A 20,468-nucleotide genomic window follows, 5' to 3' on the forward strand; every position below is an offset into this window, starting at 1 on the left:
AAATGAACGTGCTCTGGCAAGAAGAAACACAGCTGCCATTTCTTCTCTCTTCCAGGGAGTACAGGAGTAGGTTTACAAGCGAAGAAACGCTGATGTTCTGCATGAGGGTGATGGTGGGAGTAATCATCCTCTATGACCACGTCCATCCCGTGGGAGCTTTCTGCAAGACATCCAAGATCGATGTAAGAATAGTTATGAACTCTGCTTTCTAAATAAGAGCTCGTGAGTGTTGCACAACAGACCTTGCTTCTCTCTCTCTCTCTCCTCCGTTCCCCGTTGAGAGGGATCTCTCCCCAGGGGCAAGCCCCCTCGTGGCAGCCGTCCTCATAGCAAGAAGCCCAATCTTTTTCATGTGCTTACAGCCAGACATCCGATCAAAAAGCACAGCAGAAGCACAGAGACACTAATCCCCTCAGCCGGTAGAGGAGCTGAGCAGATGAATAGTCACTTAGCTGCAAACTTCCCCTTCAACGTATCCGGTGTGCCATATGAATATATTTTTATATGTTATAGGCATCTTAAAGTTAGCGGCATTGGGAGATACTGGATTGCAAGACATGGCAAGATATGGTCACATTTCAAACAGTATTCCAACTTCCTGTCCTGCCGCCCCCAACTGGTGGCTTCACCCCAATGCCATGCCTTTTCTTGTCATCGGGATATACTTGAGCCCTTTGCCCTGCCCAGAGTGCCGTCCCTTCTTTCTGATGTGGGGATTCTTTTAAGACACTCCACGAATGTCACCTCATCCAGGAGCACATCTCTTGTGCCCTGCATGCTCAGAACCTCCCTTCTCCTCTGGCCCCAGAGCACTTAGCATTCTGGATTTTCTGTCTGCAGCATCAACCCAATAGTGTATCTCATGTGTTAATATAAAGCCTTTTCGGGGCACATGGGAGGCTTAGTCGGTTAAGCATCCAATTCTTGATTTCAGCTCAGGTCACGATCACATGTTCGTGAGTTTGAGCTCCACATCGAGCTCTGTGCTGACAGCACAGAGTCTGCTTGGGATTCTCTCTCCCTCTCTCTCTCTCTTTAATTCCCTCCCCCCACCAAATAAATAAACCAAAAAATACATATAAAGCCTTTTAAGGGCAGAATGGGACCTCTTGGTATTAACTTATTCTGACAATGCTAAGTTTGGGCAGCACACTCTGTTTTTACTCAGCTGCACAGAGCAGCATCTCTCATGCTTTAGTGCTGTGCCAACAGAAAGTCTTCATGCCCAGAGGGACCACGAGTCAGAAGGATGTAAGGAAATTTATCAGTTAGAAATGCAACTTGGGTTACTCATTTTGCAGTTCTCCCCTCCTAGCATAGCTAGTCATGGGTCTTCATAGAGTATTATTTTTAGGGCAGTGATTTGTGTTTGCCAAGAAAAAAAGTGTTTAGTATAAAAAATTAGGAAAATCTAGGAAATCAAAATACAGAATGTTAAATGTATCTGTAGTAACCTTACCACAGACAGATGACCATTGTCGATAATGGCAGCCTATCTTCGTCCCTTCTTTTTATATGGATGTCTGTGTAGATGCATGTGTGTACCTAACAAATTAGCACCCTGCTATAAATGCTCTTTTAAAACATTTATTTGCATAACAGCATAGCATGGATTTTTTTTTCATACCAATAAATATTTTTACTGTATTCTTTGTGAGGCTTTAACATTTTTTATACTATGGACTGAGTATAAATAACTCTTAATAACTCCATGAATATCATTTGAATGTGGATGGAGTTTATTACATGGTAACTCACGGGACATTCTCATTTACCAGTGCCATTTGGTAACTTGTCACAGAGTCAAAAAATAAAAATATACTAGGTACAATTATGTCTTGTAACCCTAACCTTTAAACAGCTTGTCCTTGCTTGTCATTTACTGAGTCTGGTGAGGTCGTAAATATGATATAATGTTAAATCTAACCACACATAGTCTTCATGAAATGTATTTGTTCTTCGATCTCACTAAGAAAGCTTTGTTCCTACTGAAGTCTGCGTGTTTCTCCGAGAAAGTTTCAGATTTACCTAACGCAACATGTGTTCAACATGGGCCATTTTCTTTGATGACATAAAGGAGCTCCTTCAGATGCCAGTCTGCTGCTAAGCCAGCAGCTACATGCACTGGGTTTATAAATCCTTAGGATATCATCAACTGTGAAAAGATAAGCATTTATTTGTGAAACCCTGAGATGCACATTGTTATCTGCACTTACGAAGAAAATGCCCTGGAAACCCAGACGAGGGAGAAGCTGATTCCGCTTAGAGGAGAGACAGAGGGTGATGTTTGAGGTGGATCTTGGGAAAGGGGTAGAATTTTCCCAAGTAGAAAGAGGGAAGGAAGAGTACTTCTGGAGGAATGAATCATCAGAGAAAAGTCACCGAGGCCCAGAGGGGTTGGGTCATTGAGAGAACAGATGCTATCCTTGGGTTCCAGGAAGCCAGGCTGAAGTGAGGTGGTGTTTTCTGCTGATTTCCTTAGACTTCTGTAATAATCTGATAAGGAATCACTCCTTAACCCCGGTCTCCAGCCCAAAGCTCACCAAGAATTCCAGACCCAACCTCCTCTGGACACCTGAAACATGGCCGGCACCAAATCAAAGACCATCCTTTCCCTTACAAACCTTTTCTCCTGGGTTCCTGCCTCAGGTGTTTCATCATCTTCTGACCCGACATCTAAGCTGGAAACCAGGAATTGTCCCTTGGAGACTGGAATTATTTTCTTTCCTCTTCTTCGCCCCCATATCTTATCAGTCACCGGGTCCCGTGGACTGGACGGACCTCGGATCCATACTCCTGCCTCCCCATGATTCTCCATGTCACTGCTCCTCTCACGCTCGACAGCCTCAGGGGCTCTCACTGACCCTTCCATCCTTAGACTTGCATCCTTCTGATCCCTTCCTATATTGATGACATTGCTAGATTGTTTAACACCTGCCAGGGGTGTTTTCTACAGGCAAAGGCCTGCCAACTCCTTAACATGCTATTAAACTCTCACTGGATCTGGGCCCGACTACATCCCTGGTTGGGTCGTATTCACACCCAAGGCTTTATAATCAGGCTGAGACAGAACTAGAAATTCCCAAAGAGCAGCTACTGCTCTTCTCCCCTTTTCAAGTCATCATTGCTCTTCGGGCATGTTTTACAAGAACACTTTTCACACTGCTGATGAGCTATTTCTCTCCCTCCTTCCACTAGACCATGAAGTCCACTGGGAGAGGGACCAAATCTGTGCATCCCTGAGCTTGATTCCATCCTTGCAAGTGACACATACCTGGCATGTTTGTAGCCTACCCCCACCCTGCGCCCATGACAGACATCTCTGATTGCCCATGGCATTTCTTTCCTGATGAGCCTATATGTGACTCCCAAATGATTCTCAACCCTGTGCTTCTGGCTACCTCCATCAAGCTATCAGGGTCCATTAGGCTGTAAGATAAAGCTTCCTACATACCAGAAGCATACCCACAGAAAATATTTATAAGAAACCATTATAAAAGAGCTCCTTAGTCTCCCCAAATTTAATACAGAGTGTGAACATCTGAGTTGAAGATGAGTGATTGTATTTTTTGCAGGGAGATACTTCCTTTGTCAAAAAAATTTTAGGCTATGCATAATGGAATGTGATCTCTATATATGTATCTTTCTTACACTTCCCAAATTATGAATAAATTATATTCCAAGGGCACACAAAAAGACCAAAAACTTGTGTAGGTCCACACAGGTACTAAATAACGCAAGAATGGAGGAACCCCAAGGAGCCTGCCTCCAAGCACGCACATTCTTAACCTGTGGCCTTCACCAGTCCTCCCCTGATCTAGTGAGGGAGACAGGTTGATCTGGGTGCTTCAGTCTCCAAGGCTCCCTGATAAATGCCAGCCTACTATTAGGAACACAAAGAGGTGGTGGTTACTTCTACCTGGTGAAGGTCGTGAGGTGAGATGAGGCCTCCTGGTGTTGGTCTTTAGCTGTGTCCTTTCAAAAAAAGAGAAAAAGAAAGCAAAGAAAAAAAGTTAAGTGTTTGCCAGTCCATCAGCTAAAGGAGGAAAAGCACCCTGGAAAGTGGGATGGTGGAAAAATCATCAGGTTTGTCCTTCAGGCAGTCAGTCTACACCGAGCAACCACTGAGAGGAATGCCCTGCATGTGGCTCTGGAGTGCGAGCCAGGATCGCGGCCTCGATGCCAAGATCACGGCCCCGATGCCAGGATCACAGCCTCAATGCCAAGATCACAGCCTCAATGCCAGGGTCACAGCCTCAATGCCACACACGTGAAACGTTCAATGGCAGTAGAGTGTGAGAAGTGATACACAACTTCTAGAAGTGCCCAGAGGCGACCTCTCGCTAACGTGAGGGATTAGGGAGGTCTGCTGGTCGTTTCTGTGTGTGATTTCTCCAGGCAGAAGTAATGTGATCTGATCATGCACACATGGTTGTTTGAACAGATACTATCATGGACGCAATTGCTGTAGTATTAACAAAATGCGGTGCTTTCTCCTCCTAGATGAAAGGCTGCATAAAGGTTTTGAAGGAACAGGCCCCGGACAGTGTGGAGGGGCTGCTGAATGCCCTCAGGTGAGCCTCAACCCTGCGCCCCTTCCGAGAGACTGCGAATCTAGATGCTGTTAGGGACCCGGCACTGGAGCACCAGGCAGAACCTCGTGCATGTCTTCACACGTTTAATCTTTCCAACAACCAGCTGAAGTCAGCATCGTTTTTATCATAGCCTTTCTACAGAGGGAAGAAACTGAGATGTAGGGAAATCAGATAACTTGCCAAAAGTCACCCGGCCGAGCACCAAGCTAGAACCTAACCCTGGGTCTGTGTGACCCCACGGGTCATGGGCCTAACTGTGGGCCGCCGCGCTGCTTTATGGTAAGTGGGGACTCACCGGAAGAAGCTTCCCGAGTCTCACTCTCCCCTTCACCTGGCTGCACATGAGAACTGTGGTGGACTTTTGCAAACACTGAGGCAGAGTTTCCAACCCAGACCGAATGAATTCGAGTCTTTGGGGTGGGGACTCGGGCATCCACTCTGTGTTTGTTCTAAAAGCTCCCTAGGAGTCTTGCATACACAGCTGTGAATGAAAACCCTGCTCTACCCTATCTTAATACCCAGTTTTTGGCAGCGGTGGCCCCTTTCAGCTTCTCCCTGCCAACCACTAATGCCCAAGCAGTCTCTCTCCCAAGGATACGTGTGCTTAATACACTCTAGAGAAGGGATGCTTATTTTTTAGCTATGACACATCTACAGGAATCTGTGGAATCACACTACTGTGTAAATCATTCCTGTGCCGGATTGCAGTCTGGAAGGTTTATGGTCCTTGCTGCCTTATTCATCTTTGATTTTCCCGAGTTCCACTCAGTGTTGTGCATGCAGTAAATGTTCAATAAGTATAAGTGGAATGGATCAATAATCTTCTACCTACATACAACACTTACGTCTTATTCTCCGCTCCCGAGCACGTTCATCATCACAACTCAGAGGGAAGGTGATCTATTATCCCCATTTAATAAATGAAGAAACAGCCACACGTGAAATGAATGAAACTGAGGTTGATGCTATTTTGTGGAGTCGCTAGGTCATCATTCTTCAGAGCAGATGCAACATTAACACGGGAGCCTTCCAGATTCTGTGCGTGAACCAAGCATTTCTCCACTGGTGCCCACTTCACAGCAGGAGGGCTTCCCATGCACAGTGAGACTCTCACGTCTGATTTTAAAAAAAAATTTTTTGATGTTTATATTTATTTTTGAGACACAGAGAGACAGAGCATGAGTGGGGGAGGGGCGGAGAGAGAGGGAGACACAGAATGAGAAGTAGGCTCCAGGCTCTGAGCCGTCAGCACAGAGCCCGACGTGGAGCTCGAACCCACGAACCGCGAGATCATGACCCGAGCCGAAGTCAGACACTCGACCGTCTGAGCCACCCAGGCGCCTCTGATGTTTTCTTATTTTATTTTTTTTTTTTTTTAGCTTTCCAGCTTCATTGAATCAAGCAAGGTTTTGTGAAAAGCAGGGCAGTCGCCTCTGAGTGTTGGCGTTTGTGGCTTCTGTAGATAGTGCAGTGAAGGAAAGGAGCACAGGCTTTTGGGGCAGACTCATTTGGGTCCAAATCAGAAACCACGCATGGTTCACAAATCACATGTTGTCAGATCTGGGGTCTGAAATGGATCATTTAAACCTCTCTGAATCTCAGTTTTCTCGTCTGTAAAGTGGAGGCAGTAACCTCTCCTGCAAAGTTAGTGAGTGAAATGAAAACTGACATGAAATGTCTAGGACGTGGTCAAGGTTCGATTACAATTTAATTCCCTTTTCTTCCCTTTTCATAAACCATTCCTATACCAGCTTAATGTGAGGGTGCAGATGTGCTGCCTGGTTTTGTTTGTTGACCTGCGTTTGTGCCCTCTTGTGGTGGCAGTGAGCATAGGAGTCCCCAGGAAAGTAGAAAACCATAGACGTTGAAGTTTTGGGTAATGTTGCTAGCCGATCCATATGCTGAAATTTGTAACTCAGCAGGGTTAGCCTAGATGGTTGAGATCCTGCACTCATTCACGTGACGTCTACCTCCCCGGAAAATGGAATAGCTTATATCTCCCCCGTGTAATTCTTTGATTAGACAAAAGTCTCCTTGTTGAATAAACCACAATACAAAGTTCCTTTGGAAAGAAGAATCAAATATTAAGTCTGTCTGAGAATACTCTGGGCATTGAAGTGTGGTTAGTTGTCTAAGGCACAAGCCCCGGGTTGATTTATAAATATCAGTTGTGTCTCTCAAGGTCAAGATGGGCTGAGAGTCATCCCTGGTGCTCTGTCTGGCAGGTGCTGTTTACACACTGACCCCCAGTGTTTTCTCTCCATCCAGGTTCACTACAAAGCACTTGAATGATGAATCGACTTCCAAACAGATTCGAGCAATGCTTCAGTAGAGCTCTGCTCAAAGAAGAGGATCTATGTACTGACCTCAGAAGATGTATATGTTTACATAATTTAATACAGATTGATGTTAATACTTGTGTATTTACATAACCGTTTCCTCCTTGTCACTGAAATACACGGACCTTAATTTGTATCCTGACTGACTCGACCCAGCAGAGCATAAATTGACTTGAGAGCCTTACCTTTGATGTCTAAAACAAAACCCCCTTCTCCAAAGTCAAAATTTGGAGATTTCGATCTTTACTACTGGAGTCCTTTAACTACACCTGTAACAATCTGAAATTCCTAATAGTTTGTGGTAGTGTTTTAAATCTAGATGTGTAATCTCTCTGGGAAGTATACTTATAGAAACATGAAGTATTTGATTTCCTGTGTCGGCTTGGCTACAAGAAACACAACTGTTATCCTGACAGAGGGAGAGAGGAATCCAAGAAAAGAAAAATGCATGTGAAGACACAGATTCAAGTGTTTCGAATTCAGCACGCCCCCTCTCTCTCCTCAGACTGCAGACCACGTGTGCAGCTTTTTTGTTTGCACGTATTTATTCTGGATTTATATTCCTCTAACGTTCCCTTTTGATTCTTCAAGAGGAAAATCACCTGTGCTTGAATCAGTTTGTGAGAGAGAAGTGAGAATAGACAGATGTGCTGTCATAGCTGAGCTGTGAAAGTGGTTGTCTGGGAAGTGGGGGACGGGTTGGGAGGAAGGACACACAGGCAACAGGACAGTCATCTCTCCGCTTCAGCCCTTTGGCTGTGAAACTGTAGTAATTTTGATGACATTCCAGTTGTCTGTGGGGTGCTGGGTACACAGTCCCTCCTAAAATGAGCCCTGTCCTCTGGGGACCATCCGTACGGCAACAGGGGCCTAGGGTACTTCATTGGTTACCAGGAAACTGGGGAATTCGGAGAGGGGAATCCCTGCATTTTCCAGTCCCCTAATATTTAAAAGGCAGCTCCTCCCTGACCACACTGCTGGCTGGTTGGAATGTTTAAACCTTTGGTCTGAGTACCTGGGTTGAGTCCTAGCCTTACTGATCCATGGTGTGAGCTTTGAAAATACACTTAAGCTCTGTGTCTCACTTTCCTCATCTATGAAATGGGCAGTTAAAGCAATCTCCAAGAGCCCTACAAGGCAATGAGCCAATAAAATGGCTGACTCTTACATGCTTCCTTAGTAAACAGAGGCCAGGAAGCATCACCCCATCTTGTCTTGATGATTGAATATATTTGAATATATGGCAAGGCCTAGAGTCATCCTTTCTGCAGATCAGAGCTTGGAATGGAATCTTAGAAATCTCCCGTCTCAACCTCCGGTACAGAAATGAGACAAGGCTGAAGTCAAAGAGGATCAACTCCATGTAGGACTAGAACCCAGGATACCTCACTCCTGAATCTTCCCCTGTTCACCATGTGGCCTATGCATACATACTATAAGATGAGACTGGACACTTTTAAATCAGCCTTAAGTCTGGTTTATATTATTATTTGCCTATTTCTGATAGAAGGAAAGAGTTGCCCAGTGATTGATAATCCCAGAAATTGGGCCTGGGTACATCAGGGTTTCATTCACCATGTTCCAAGGAATAACTTGTAGACACAATTGATTTCCAGACTTTAGTGTCCAGATGGCATTCTCTTGAGTCTTCCAAAAAAAAAAAAAAAAAGGGAAACATACTTTTTTTAAATTTTATTTTATTTTTAACAATAACAACAAACCCAGTCAAGTGGCAGAAAAGATTCTCTGGTTTATATCTACATGTCAGTCAACAGAGAGAGAAAAGACCTTTTTCCTTGGAGCTTTTCAAGCTGAACAAGTACAGCTGCCTAGATGGGGGGGGTTCTCTCATCAGAACAGAAATGCACTTAGATGGCCTTCATGACCTTTTCAAGCCTAGGGATTTTAATACCTTAGAGGAAGCCAGAAAATGGGGTAACAATGGATGAACAAATTCATTGATTATTCAGCTTAAGAAATCTTCTATTTGGCAGCCACGTGTTATCTTTGGGCAACAACTGTCAAGAATTATAGAGGCGCTCAATGTTTATCATCATGGAGTCCATTTTTTTTCCTTTATCGGGTGAGGAGCTTAAGTCTTGGAGAGAGGAAAGGACTTGCAGAATAAATAGTTGAGCATATTTATAATTTTTAATTAGACTTTTTATCAAGTGGGACCAAACATATGGGAGGGGCTGCTGGCCTGCCCCAGTTTAGCCAGGCTGCCTTGTTTCAAAGCTAAGATTCACCCGTACATGGATTCTCAAAAGTCCAGGGCCTGAACTATTGCCTATGATTATCAGGAGGACAAGTTAATTGAATGTCTGTGATCACTACGAGGTGATGGATCTCTGGTCCACTCCAGAGCTACTGTGGGAGACAAATTCTTTTAACAGACTGTCCTCCAGGCATTAGGAGTCCTTAAACAATCATGCTTTTTTTTGTGTGCTGCATGCACATGTGTTCAAGATCCATGGGGTGGTTTAGGGGAAAGTGCTAGCCACAGTATCCATGTCAATGTTAATTCTATTTCATATTTGATGTTTCATAGTTTTCAAGTAAACAGTGTTTGCCATTACTCAGATATTTATTTTTGGGCAGGCAACAGGTGAAAATTACATTTCTCAGATGCACTGCTGCTTTGGCATCATAACTATGTTTGCAGAAATTTTTCATCCATCACTAACAACTACTAATAGAAAGCAAGTGGCAGTGAGTGTTTTGAATTGTGGTAGCCCATTAGGGCTGCAGTACTGACTAACAACCAGAAAGAAAGTCTTGGATACTATCTTTTAACTGTTAGTTAATATCATGCTTCATCATTTGCTTCTACTCATCATCATTATATCAAGACATTAATGGTAAACTGAGGTTTTTATACATCGTCACATTTAGGTTAAAAAAAATCATGCTTCCTCAAAAGAAAAAAGAAGCCTACCCAATCTTGGAATCCAACTGTGCAGCAGAATTCAGAGAATTCTTATTCAATCTTGTACCCAAACAGCAACAAACATTTTAAAAAAATATTAACGATAAAGAGTGGAATTTTGTCCTAAAGAGACAAAAATTTTGGAACCCAATTTCCCCATTACATCTATCAAGGCTGTTGCATACACAAAGCTGTTTTAAAATTGTCATATGTTGTTTGCTAAAGTCATTGTGATTTTTTTTTTTTTTGCCTGCTTTGCCTCTTTTTGTACAGAAGTTTTGAGTGTGAAATGAAAATTAAAGTTTGGTACATATATTTAAAAATATACCTCTATTTTTATGATGTTCAAGTTTGAGTGGGTAATAAGCACATGATCATAGATATTTGCTGAACATCTATACTTGCTAAATACCTGCTTTGGGTACCAGCAAATCACACCATCTGCCTTTCGCCTTCATCATATACAACATGAAATACTTACAATGTTCTGCTCTTGGTACCAGCTATATTTATTCATTTCAGCAAAGACCATTCATTATAAAATAAACAGAGACATGATTGATATCTAGAGATGCATGAGACCTATTTGTTCAAGGATGCTAAGAATTCCTAATAAATACCCATGTATCCCATTTTTTTAGTGCAGTAACACTTTATGGATTCAGCAAAGTCAGCCATTAACTTATTCTATATAAGTACAATTTTCAGGAAACTTAAGCCCTAATGCAATTCTTTTAAAAATTGAATGTGGAAATTTTTAGGACATCCCTGCACCTTTGAAGCTTTTCACCTGAGACCTAATTGTGTGTGCTATCAATAGGTCAGAAAAAGACCTTCCATGGTGCCCTATACAAAAGACAAAGGCACAATAATTAGGATGATTTGGAGCTCAAAGGGAAATGAGTAGAAATGGGAAATTTTCTGTAAATAGAAACATTGACAGATTATAAATGGACAAAAGCCAGAAGGAGAAAGAAGGAAAGGGACCAAAGGTGACAGAGAGAGAGACCCTAATTAAATGAGTGTTGAGAGTCAAGAGAAATGAAAAAATGAGTGTGTGTGATTGTCCAGAGGAATATAGCTAGTGAGGAATACCCTTCATGATAGTCAAGAAGTTGGTTGTTAATTGGGGTTCTCTTGGAAGAATGGAGATGAAGAGTTTAGCTGGCCACATTCATGAAACCTGGTGACGTGTGAGTACAGTGCAATCTGTATTCACACTAACTTCTTGCTTTGGGGTAACATTGAGTAGGTAGATTTTACAGGCAGACATTGCTGTTGGAAATGTCTATACTATATGCAGTTATCACAATTTAAGTGATTAAATAATGCTAAATAATATTGATCAATTTACTTAAAGTATTCATGTTCATTAAGTACATTGTTCCATCCAATGCCAAAATCTTGGTGTAGTGGTAAAACAAACAAACAACTTGCTGATTACAACCACACACTCCTCTTATAAATAGAGGTCTTGAGTCTTCTATCTCTTTAGCTCAAAGTCAAACTCCAAAGAAGGGAGTTTTTCTGCCCTGGTCACATCAGGTTCCAAGTTCTATCAAAGTATTTTTTGAAATCGTGGTAAGAAGGATTCTATATAAGACTCAGAATTTTGTTTAGACTCATGTAGGCTGGACGATCTTGTAAACTCACTTAAGAATGTCTTTTCCCTACGAATTCTTCCAGTTTTCCCTACAAGTTGCATATTCCTAGATTCTTCCTTTTCTCTGCCTGCACTTACTGTTCATTTTTAAATTGTCCTTGTTGGCACCATGACAGCTTTGTTTCAAACCAGGGGCTACATTTTATTAGCCATTCCTACTCTTCCTAAGAGCTAGAGTCTTCAATCTTGTGACTTGAGGACCAGGAGTTTTAAAAGGTTCCTTACGCATTGAAGAAGCATGTCACTAGGAAATATCAAAAGTACTTGAAGGAAATTATAGAATTATTTTCTTCCAAATGTCAATGTATATGGTTTTTCTTCCTTTTGTGTAAGAGAAATAATGCCATCACTGTGGGGAGAGATACAAAGAAAGGTGATAGTGTTATACGTGAATGTGGGTTGAGAAGATAAAAGTAGAGGGAGCTCTAGGTTGAACCAGTTGAGTATTCACTACCTTCATGTGCCATGGGCATTTCCACACCTGTGATATTGTACCCCCTTTTCTTCACTGCCTATCTAAAATTTATCTGTACATCAAGGCCTGTGTTTTACTCCTCCTCTTCCAGAAGCTTTCCCCAACTACTGCAATCCATGCTAATTCTGTCTTGATCTCTAATGCATTTGATTTATTTGATGCTAAATATAGGCCGCTGAACAGTACTTTATATATTTGTTTTTTATACTAGATGTTAAGTGCCTAAAGGAGGAGAATGTGTCCCTTATAGGGTCAAGTTCAACATAGGCAGGCAGCCAACAGAAGCTGCCTGTAAAGGGAAAACTTCAGGATTCTGACACCTGAATGTGCTGAAATGAAACCCTGAGAATTTCTATAGCTCACAGCCATCCACACTAACAAATTACTTGCTCCATTGGCTGGTCAATTTTATTCCTGGAGAAAATATTTACCTACCTGCCAGGATATTTTTAATGTCTGTGGACATATAGCTTGCAGCTTGCAGCTGATATGCCAGGAGTCCAACTGAGAAATCAAGCTGTTGTCTCAATCAAAAGTCAGAGTCAGTTAGTCCTGCTCAGGGCAGGCATGCTATCAGATGAAGTCTAGCTTACTCTGAGACAAGGCTGGTACTCCATCAGAGAACTAAGCTTGAGGCAAAGGCAAAAGGGCAACAGCAGTAGTTTCCAATAACTAGACAAATCAGTTCAGCACCTTGGATAGCAATCTAGGAATGTCCAACAGTCAGTCCATGGCCATTTATCCTGGAACCTGTAAGTCCTATTACTTGGTTCATCTTTGTCTCTAGAACTCTGGTTATAAAAGATAATATGTTCATTAAAAAAATGACGTTGCTAGGTAGCTGGAAAAGCATTTTTATTTGTCCTTGGACTTCTGAATATCACATAAGATGGGCAGAAAATGGTTTTGGAAATGGCCAGGTATCATCTTGAGTTTTCATATAGTGTTTTTAGATTCAAACCAAACTCATAGGAATGACCTTCCTTATTCCTTATCCTAATTCCTTCAGCTCATCGTTAAGTCCTAACAATTATCCTTTCTAAAGAGCTCTCAAAATCAATTTCTCCCCAGTTCATTTTTCTTTATTTCCTCCAACTTTCATCATCTTTTCCCTAGAAGATCATCTAGCCTTTACTTTCCCTCTAAACCATTCTCTAAACAGCCAACGTTCCTCTTTCCGTGACATATATCTGACCATGTTTATATAATACTATTACCTTTAGCACGTGTTCTAAAACATGTTCTCAGAGATGTTAATTGATGTTGCATCAAAAAAAGTTTTCAATTTTCAAGTACTTATGAAACAAGGTTAAACGTATTTTACTTACCTATTTTTTACTACCAGATTTTTTTATTCATTGTAAATCTCCACAGGAGGGTACAGCATATTCTGCATAGGAATCAGCTTGTTGATTTCTACACACACAAAATAACTTGTTGGGATTTCATGGAGATTTCTTTGAATCTACACATCAATTTGGAAGAATGGACATATTAAAATAGGGAGTCTTCTGATCTGTGAATATAGTAAATTTCCCCATAAGGTCTTCTTTGATTTCATAAGATGTTTAACATAAACTGTGAATAAAGATAGCTTTACTTTTTCTTTCTCAACATGAATCCTTTTTGTATATTCTCCTTGCCCTATAACACTAATTAACCTCTAGCACAATGTTGAATAAAAGGTGTGAGAATGGATATTCCTCTCTAGTTCCTGATCCTAGAAGGAAACATCTAATCTTTCAACATTAAGAGTGCTGTTAGTTGTAGGTTATATGTACATGCCCTTAGTCAGATTGAGAATCTCTTTTAATTGCTGAAAAACTTTATTAAGAATACATATTGGACAAAGACACTAATTCAAAGGGATACATGCACCCCTATGTTTATAGCAGCATCATTTACAATGTCCAAATTATGGAAACAGCCCAGGTATCTACTTATTGATGAATGAATAAAGGTGTGGTATATATATATATATATATATATACACAATGAAATAATATTCAGTCATAAAAAAGAATTAAATCTTACCATTTGCAATGACATGGATGGAATGGAACTAGAGAGTGTTATGCTAAGCAAAATAAGTCAGTCGAGAAAGACAAATATCATATGGTTTCTCTCATATGTGGAATTTAAGAAATAAGGCAAGCAAGCAAAGGAGAAAGAGAGACAAACCAAGAAACACACTCTTAACTAGAATGAACAAATTGATGGTTACCAGAGGGGTGGGGGTGGGGGGCGGGATGGGTGAAATAGAAGATAAGGATAAACAAATGCACTTGTCATGATGAGCACTGGGTAATGTGTGCAACTGTTCAATCACTATATTGTACACCTGAAACTTATATAACACTGTACGTTAACTATACTGAAATTTAAAAAGATAGATAGATAGATAGATAGATAGATAGATAATGTATAAATAAAATGAAATAAAACACACACACACACACACACACACACACACACAAATTCACCACACTAGTTTCTCAAAAATATAGCATATACAATGTACAACATTTAGTAAATTTAGTTGATGTGCAGAGAATCAAGGAAAATTTGTCAGTACAATAGAAATATATCCATAAATGGAAAGATGGTAAAATTAGCACACAAAAACTTTTTAAAAGCTACTATTAATATGTTTAAGGGGTTAAAAAAAGAGTACTATTGGATTTTGGAAAATACTTTCTCTGAATCTATTGAGAAAATCACATCTTTGCTTTTCTTTTTAGTCTATTAATATGGTGAATTATATTGATTGGTTTTTGAATGTTAAACCAACTTTGCATTGCTGAGGTAAACTCCATTTATTCATGATTTTTTGTCCTTTTACACATCTTTATTTTTGAGTTTTTAAAAAACTTGTTGAGGGGTGTCTGGTTGGCTTAGTGGGTTAAGTGTTCGACTTCGGCTCAGGTCATGATCTCACAGTTTGTGAGTTGGAGCCCTGTGTCAGGCTCTGTGCTGACAGCTCAGAGCCGGGAGCCTGCTTCCGATTCTGTGTCTCCCTCTCTCTCTGCTCCTAACCCACTCGCATTCTGTCTCTGCCCCTCACCTGCTTGCTCTCTCTCTCTCTCTCTCTCCCAAAAATAAATGAAACATTAACAAAATTTGAAAAAAAAACTTGTTCAAAATTTGTGCGTCTATGGTCATAAGGGATATTGGCTTTTAGTTTACTTTGCTTGTAATGATTTTGCCTGACTTTAATATCAGAATAATTCTGGCCTCATAAAATATGTCAGGAAGTCTTCCATCCTCTGCAATTTTTGGAGGAATTTGGACAGAATTCACCCCTCCTTAAACTCCTTGACCTACTTAATTCCTTCCCAGTCTTCTTATATTAGCTTAAGGATCACTTTCTTTTCAGAGCCCTATCTAAATCCTTAGATTTTTGCATCTTTCCTAGGTATATGTAGCATAATCCACTATATTTACTCTTTCAAAGCATGTATTATGTTTATACTTGCTTTATTACCATTAATTTTTGGCCAGAGGTAAGCTTCATGCAGTCAGAGTTTTTCTCCAGCTTGCTCACAATTCTATCACAATCGCCTAATAATACTGTGTAGCTCATGGTGGACTTGAACAACTTCCTTGTTAAGTACATTAATTTTTGAAACACATGCCCTATTAAGGATCTAGTAAGAAGATTGTATTTTTTTCCTGTGAGATAAAATGGTGTCAGGAATAATATTGACAAATTTCTTAATATTGTACCATTCTTACATCCTGGGCAAACTCTACATAGTCAAACTGTATCCTTTTTTAGAGTGTAGTATCGTCTATAGCTGTCTTCTCTTCGGTTTAGTTTTATTTAGCATTTTTCTCAATATTAATAGTGATACTGGTCTGTTATGCGTGGGTATGTGTACAAATAGGCAGGTACACAATCCTTACATAGAGTTTCTTCTAGGATCTTTAAAAAGATCAGAGAGATTTGTTTATTTTTTGCTATGAATTCTAGAATGGGGGAAAAAAAAAAAGGAAAGACTTACATGTTGTTTGACGACCTGAAACAAATTACTTAAGAAACTATTTCAACCGACATTTTTAGGGAGGCATTCGCACTCAGTATTACTGATTTCTTCCATATGTGTGAGCCTTGTTCACGTACTATGTACATTTCTTTTGATTTTTAGTTTACGTTTTTGTAGAAAGTGACATGTTTTGTCTGTATTTGAAAACATTTTGCAAAAATTTTTATTAATTATACATTGTTTCACTGTTTTCTCTTTATCTGTAGTTACAGACACTTCCGTGGAAGTAATATTTTTGAGTTTGTGTTTCTTCCTTCTTTTCCTCGATTAGACAAATGCATGCCTTATCTGTTTGCACGTGTGCCCGCATACATGTATGTGTGTGTGCTGTATGACCTAGCTGCCGAGTAGCAGCACGTGGCCTAAGAGAGGGAGGAAGAGCTCTAAATTCGGGCAGCAGCCTGGGTTTTCAGTCAGCTCTCGTGACCTAGTAAATGCGTGATCTTGGGCAATTTGGTGTCTCAGTTTTGCCATCAGTGAAATGACATTAATTACTAAAAATAACAAAGGGCTTTGTATATGGCAACCGATCATTAATTTTTAGTTACAACTACTTCATTATTTCGTACTCTCTTGGTTAAACTTTCTTATTTTCATTTATTAACTTTTTAATTGATTTTTTAAATAACGTCGTGTGGAATATTTAGTGCTTTTTTCTTAGTGTATGGAAAAACTCAGGAAATGCATTTTCCTGTGGCAACACCTTTAGCTGCATCTCATTACCGTTTTTACTATGCTGTTTTATACTCTGGGTATAATTTTTAATACATTTAAGTGTTATTTAAGAGTGATCTTAAATATCCAAGCAATTGAGGATTTTGTTGGGTTTCATGCTCTAATTTTGTCATTGATATTGGTATTATTGTATCATGACCAGAATGTATGATGTATACTACCACTACCGGGGCCCCTGGGTGACTCAGTCGGTCAAGCGTCTGACTTTGGCTCAAGTCATGATCTCGTGGTCTATGAGTTCAAGCCCCGCATCGGGCTCTGTGCTGACAACTCAGAGCCTGGAGCTTGCTTCAGATTCTGTGTCTCCATCTCTCTCTGCCCCCCCTTCACTCACACTTTCTCTCTCTCTCTCAAAAATAAAGATACATTAAAAAAAAAATTATACTACCACTACCATTTGGGAATTCATCAAGTTTTTCTTTGTAGCCTAATCTTAGTTTGAATTCCCCCCCAAAACAGAGCTCGATCCCATCACTTAGGCACAGCTAGTGTACTGAGGAGATGAAACCAGACAGGAGGAGCAAGCAAAGAGGGAGAAGGAGCACCTGACAATTGATCCCTTGTTGAACAAGTTACTTTATGTGGGCAACTGAGGCACAGTCCTCTCAAAACCCCCTACAGAACTGTGGGGGAAACTCCTCAGTTGCCTCTCACTGAAGGGCTGGATGCTAGAGCATTCACCCACAGTTCCCCCCTACCCCTCAATTAGTTGAGCTTTGTCCCTGGGCTGCACCTGTGCACGGGTTGAGCAAGCTTCCTTGACATCAGAGAAAGCAGGAAACAAAAACATGGGGAGAGGGAGAGTTCAGCCCCTGAGCAGACCATTGACAATGAGCAGCAGAACTGTTCGCCAGAGCTGCCTCTGACATCACGGGTAGGCCCGTGGGCTCAGGTGTGGGGACCCATATTGTCTAGTGCTCATAAAATGATCTCTATTTGCAAAGTGCACCAACGATAAGGTTACATTTTTAAGCCTCTTTGAGGTGTGATTTCCAGTCTTGGCTTCTATATTTGTATAAAGAAGAAACCCAATATTTCACAAAGCAGACAATACTATTTAGGGACATATAAGAGTACTACCGTTCCAAAAGAAATAGAGATACAGCTCTACATCGTCCTCTTAATCGACCAATGGTAAACCATTGCTCATATTTATTTGAGGAAGATTTTCTTTATGTCCAACTGGAACTTGAAGAGTAAATAACTCTAGTACTCGTGAAGAATAGATAAAAGATGCATTCTAGATTCATTAGCATGAATAATTTCCTGAAGATGCATTTTTATTACTTTCACAAAATAGTAACACAGACCTTATGGAGTGCCTTCTTATTAGATAAAAATAACAGCTCTGTAAGAAATTATATTTTTTAATATTCTATGAAAGGAGAGGAAATCTTGATTGCCTCTCCTTAATTAGGAGACTTGTCCTTTTTTCTTTGGTTTCAATATAAGATGTTATTGCACTTTATAATCCTTCTGAAAAATCATTCCCAAAAGATTTTGGATGGTCCCATAATCTGATAAAGTCAGCATAAAATTAATTGTGGTGACTAAAAAACATACACTTACAAAAACAGAAAGAACAGCTAAAAATAGTTAGGACAGATGATGGATTAACACGGCTACTGGTAATTGGGGATCTTATGTAACGTAAGATGTTACAGATGGTAAGAATTACGGATATGAAAGGTCTCACTCTGACAGATTTTGCCAGTGTTTTTAATAAATGTCCCATTCTAGCCTTAGAGTGAGTTGGGTTGTTTGAGAAGCAGCCATGCACGGCATGTTGACTTGAACTACCTGTTATTAACTCATTTTGTGCCCTCAAGAGAGCTAGACTGGACCTATAGAACTGTAGTTGCCCATGCACGATTTTTTCAGAGAGTGTTCAAGTTAGCATGTCTGAATTCCTAAGGTGATAAGGGAAGAGCATTTGCCCAGGGGTAAAGGGAGGAAATTCTAAATGAAAACATTTTTCATCTCTTCTCTGAACTCCTTTTTCATTCCATTTTTCAGTTATCCAATGACTTATACTGAGTGTAAGACCATGCGCTACTTGCTAAGAACATAATTATGAAAGTCATCCTGGTGATGGTGGCTGAGCTGAGCTCTGAGGACCAGAGGGAGACAGACATTGGGGCAGGAGGAAGAGGGTGACTACATCAGACAGAAGTGACAGCATGTGGCAGGAGAGCATGGCACCATCAAGGACTTCATATAACTGGTGCACATGGGTTTTTTTCCCTGGGGGTATAAAAGATGGGAGACCAGTAGAAGGTGAGGCTGGACAAGAAGGCAAAAATGTATGAGGGTGATAGGAAGAGAGGGAAAGATTTTAAACTGAGAAGCGACATGGCTGAATTTATGCCTTCCAGAGATTATTTTGATGGCTCTATGGGAAGATGATTTGGAAAACATGGACTGAAGGGAGGGAACTGGAGAGGGAACTGGCAATTAGTAGTGAGGATACAAGTAAGTATAAATGCTTATAAATAGCACTCACCAGGAGGTGGGCCCAGAAGGTGTGTTATCCAGATTAACCTCTCTATCCTCATTTTTTACAGCGAAGAAAACTGAGACACAAGGGTGCTAAGGAAATGCTCCAAGCTCTCGGAGCTGTACGTGGCAGGTCTAGAATTCTGACCCAGGCAGCTGAGTTCCACGGCTCATGCTCTCCATCACTGTGCTTCAGAAACGGGAACCTTCTTGCACACTCAATACCCGTAAGCCATGTGTTGAGCACACAGGAGTGTTTATTTCAGTTCCTCTTCACAACAGTGGCTGTAGGTAGGTAATTTAAACATTTTTGCCTAAAAATCCCTGTGTTTAAGCAAAAGCTTACCTAGAACACCATGAAACGCAGACAACCAGAGCTGGTTGAAGAGGTAGGGACGGTGGGTCTGGATGCCTACTTGCTCACTGCCTGACATTCACGGAACACTGAAGACCAAGGATATTGAAACGCACATTTTGGAAACTACTGGTCCAGAAGTTACGGGAGTTTCCCAGGAGCTCTGAGGTTCTAATTCCCTAAAGAACGAGAAGGTAGATGATGTGAACATGGAATTATGAGTGTTATCTCTCTAGGGCCTGTGGTGCATAAACTGAGGCTGGAAACATAGGTAATATTTTGAATACGAGTGTTTGCACAGCTAATATGTACAAAGGTTTAAAGGTCACAGTGTTCCCCAGTAAGCCAAGATCAGTGACAAATCACCTGTTGTCAATGGGAAGGGATGGTTTGGGTCATACCACTGCTCTCCAAGCCACCAGTGCTACATGGCTCCCATCACACCTCTCCCGGGGTTCTCCACAACGTGCTGGTTTGGGGCAGCTGTTTTGGCCCTAAGAAACTTCAAAGCTGAATCTCGGGACTTGGGGACTCCACAGCCTAGGCACTGATATGTCACGGAGTAAAGGAAATGATAGCTTCAGGAGGAGGTAACAATACATGAATGAAGCATCGGGGAATGGAGACTTCAATCAATCTCTGATCTTTCAAAGACTAGATCTAGGATAGCTTAGGAGGTATGTGCAACTATCACCTCAAAGCACAGATTTGCATAGAGGGGACAAGGGAATCCTTTATCAAGCGGGTCTGGAGACACTGGCTGGTTAACATAGCACACATCCCAGTGCCAGAATATTGTCTCCTGTTGGGTTCCTGAGCTTGGCCTGCTTTTCCT

General features: G+C 40.9%; 1 protein-coding gene across 3 annotated transcripts in view; it reads left to right on the forward strand.

Moving 5' to 3' along the window:
• CYRIA (CYFIP related Rac1 interactor A) overlaps positions 1–10,188 on the forward strand; it is a 108,159-nt gene extending 97,971 nt beyond the window's left edge. For all 3 annotated transcript variants that reach the window (XM_030311613.2, XM_030311614.1, XM_030311612.1), the window contains 3 exons: positions 56–182; positions 4,504–4,574; positions 6,864–10,188. In XM_030311613.2, the coding sequence (XP_030167473.1) occupies positions 56–182; positions 4,504–4,574; positions 6,864–6,927 (262 nt within the window). In that variant the 3' untranslated portion in view covers positions 6,928–10,188. The remainder of the gene's footprint in view (positions 1–55; positions 183–4,503; positions 4,575–6,863) is intronic.
• The last annotated feature ends 10,280 nt before the right edge of the window (positions 10,189–20,468 follow it).

This window comes from Lynx canadensis, chromosome A3, assembly GCF_007474595.2.
Source record: "Lynx canadensis isolate LIC74 chromosome A3, mLynCan4.pri.v2, whole genome shotgun sequence".
NCBI classification, from domain to species: Eukaryota; Metazoa; Chordata; class Mammalia; order Carnivora; family Felidae; genus Lynx; species Lynx canadensis.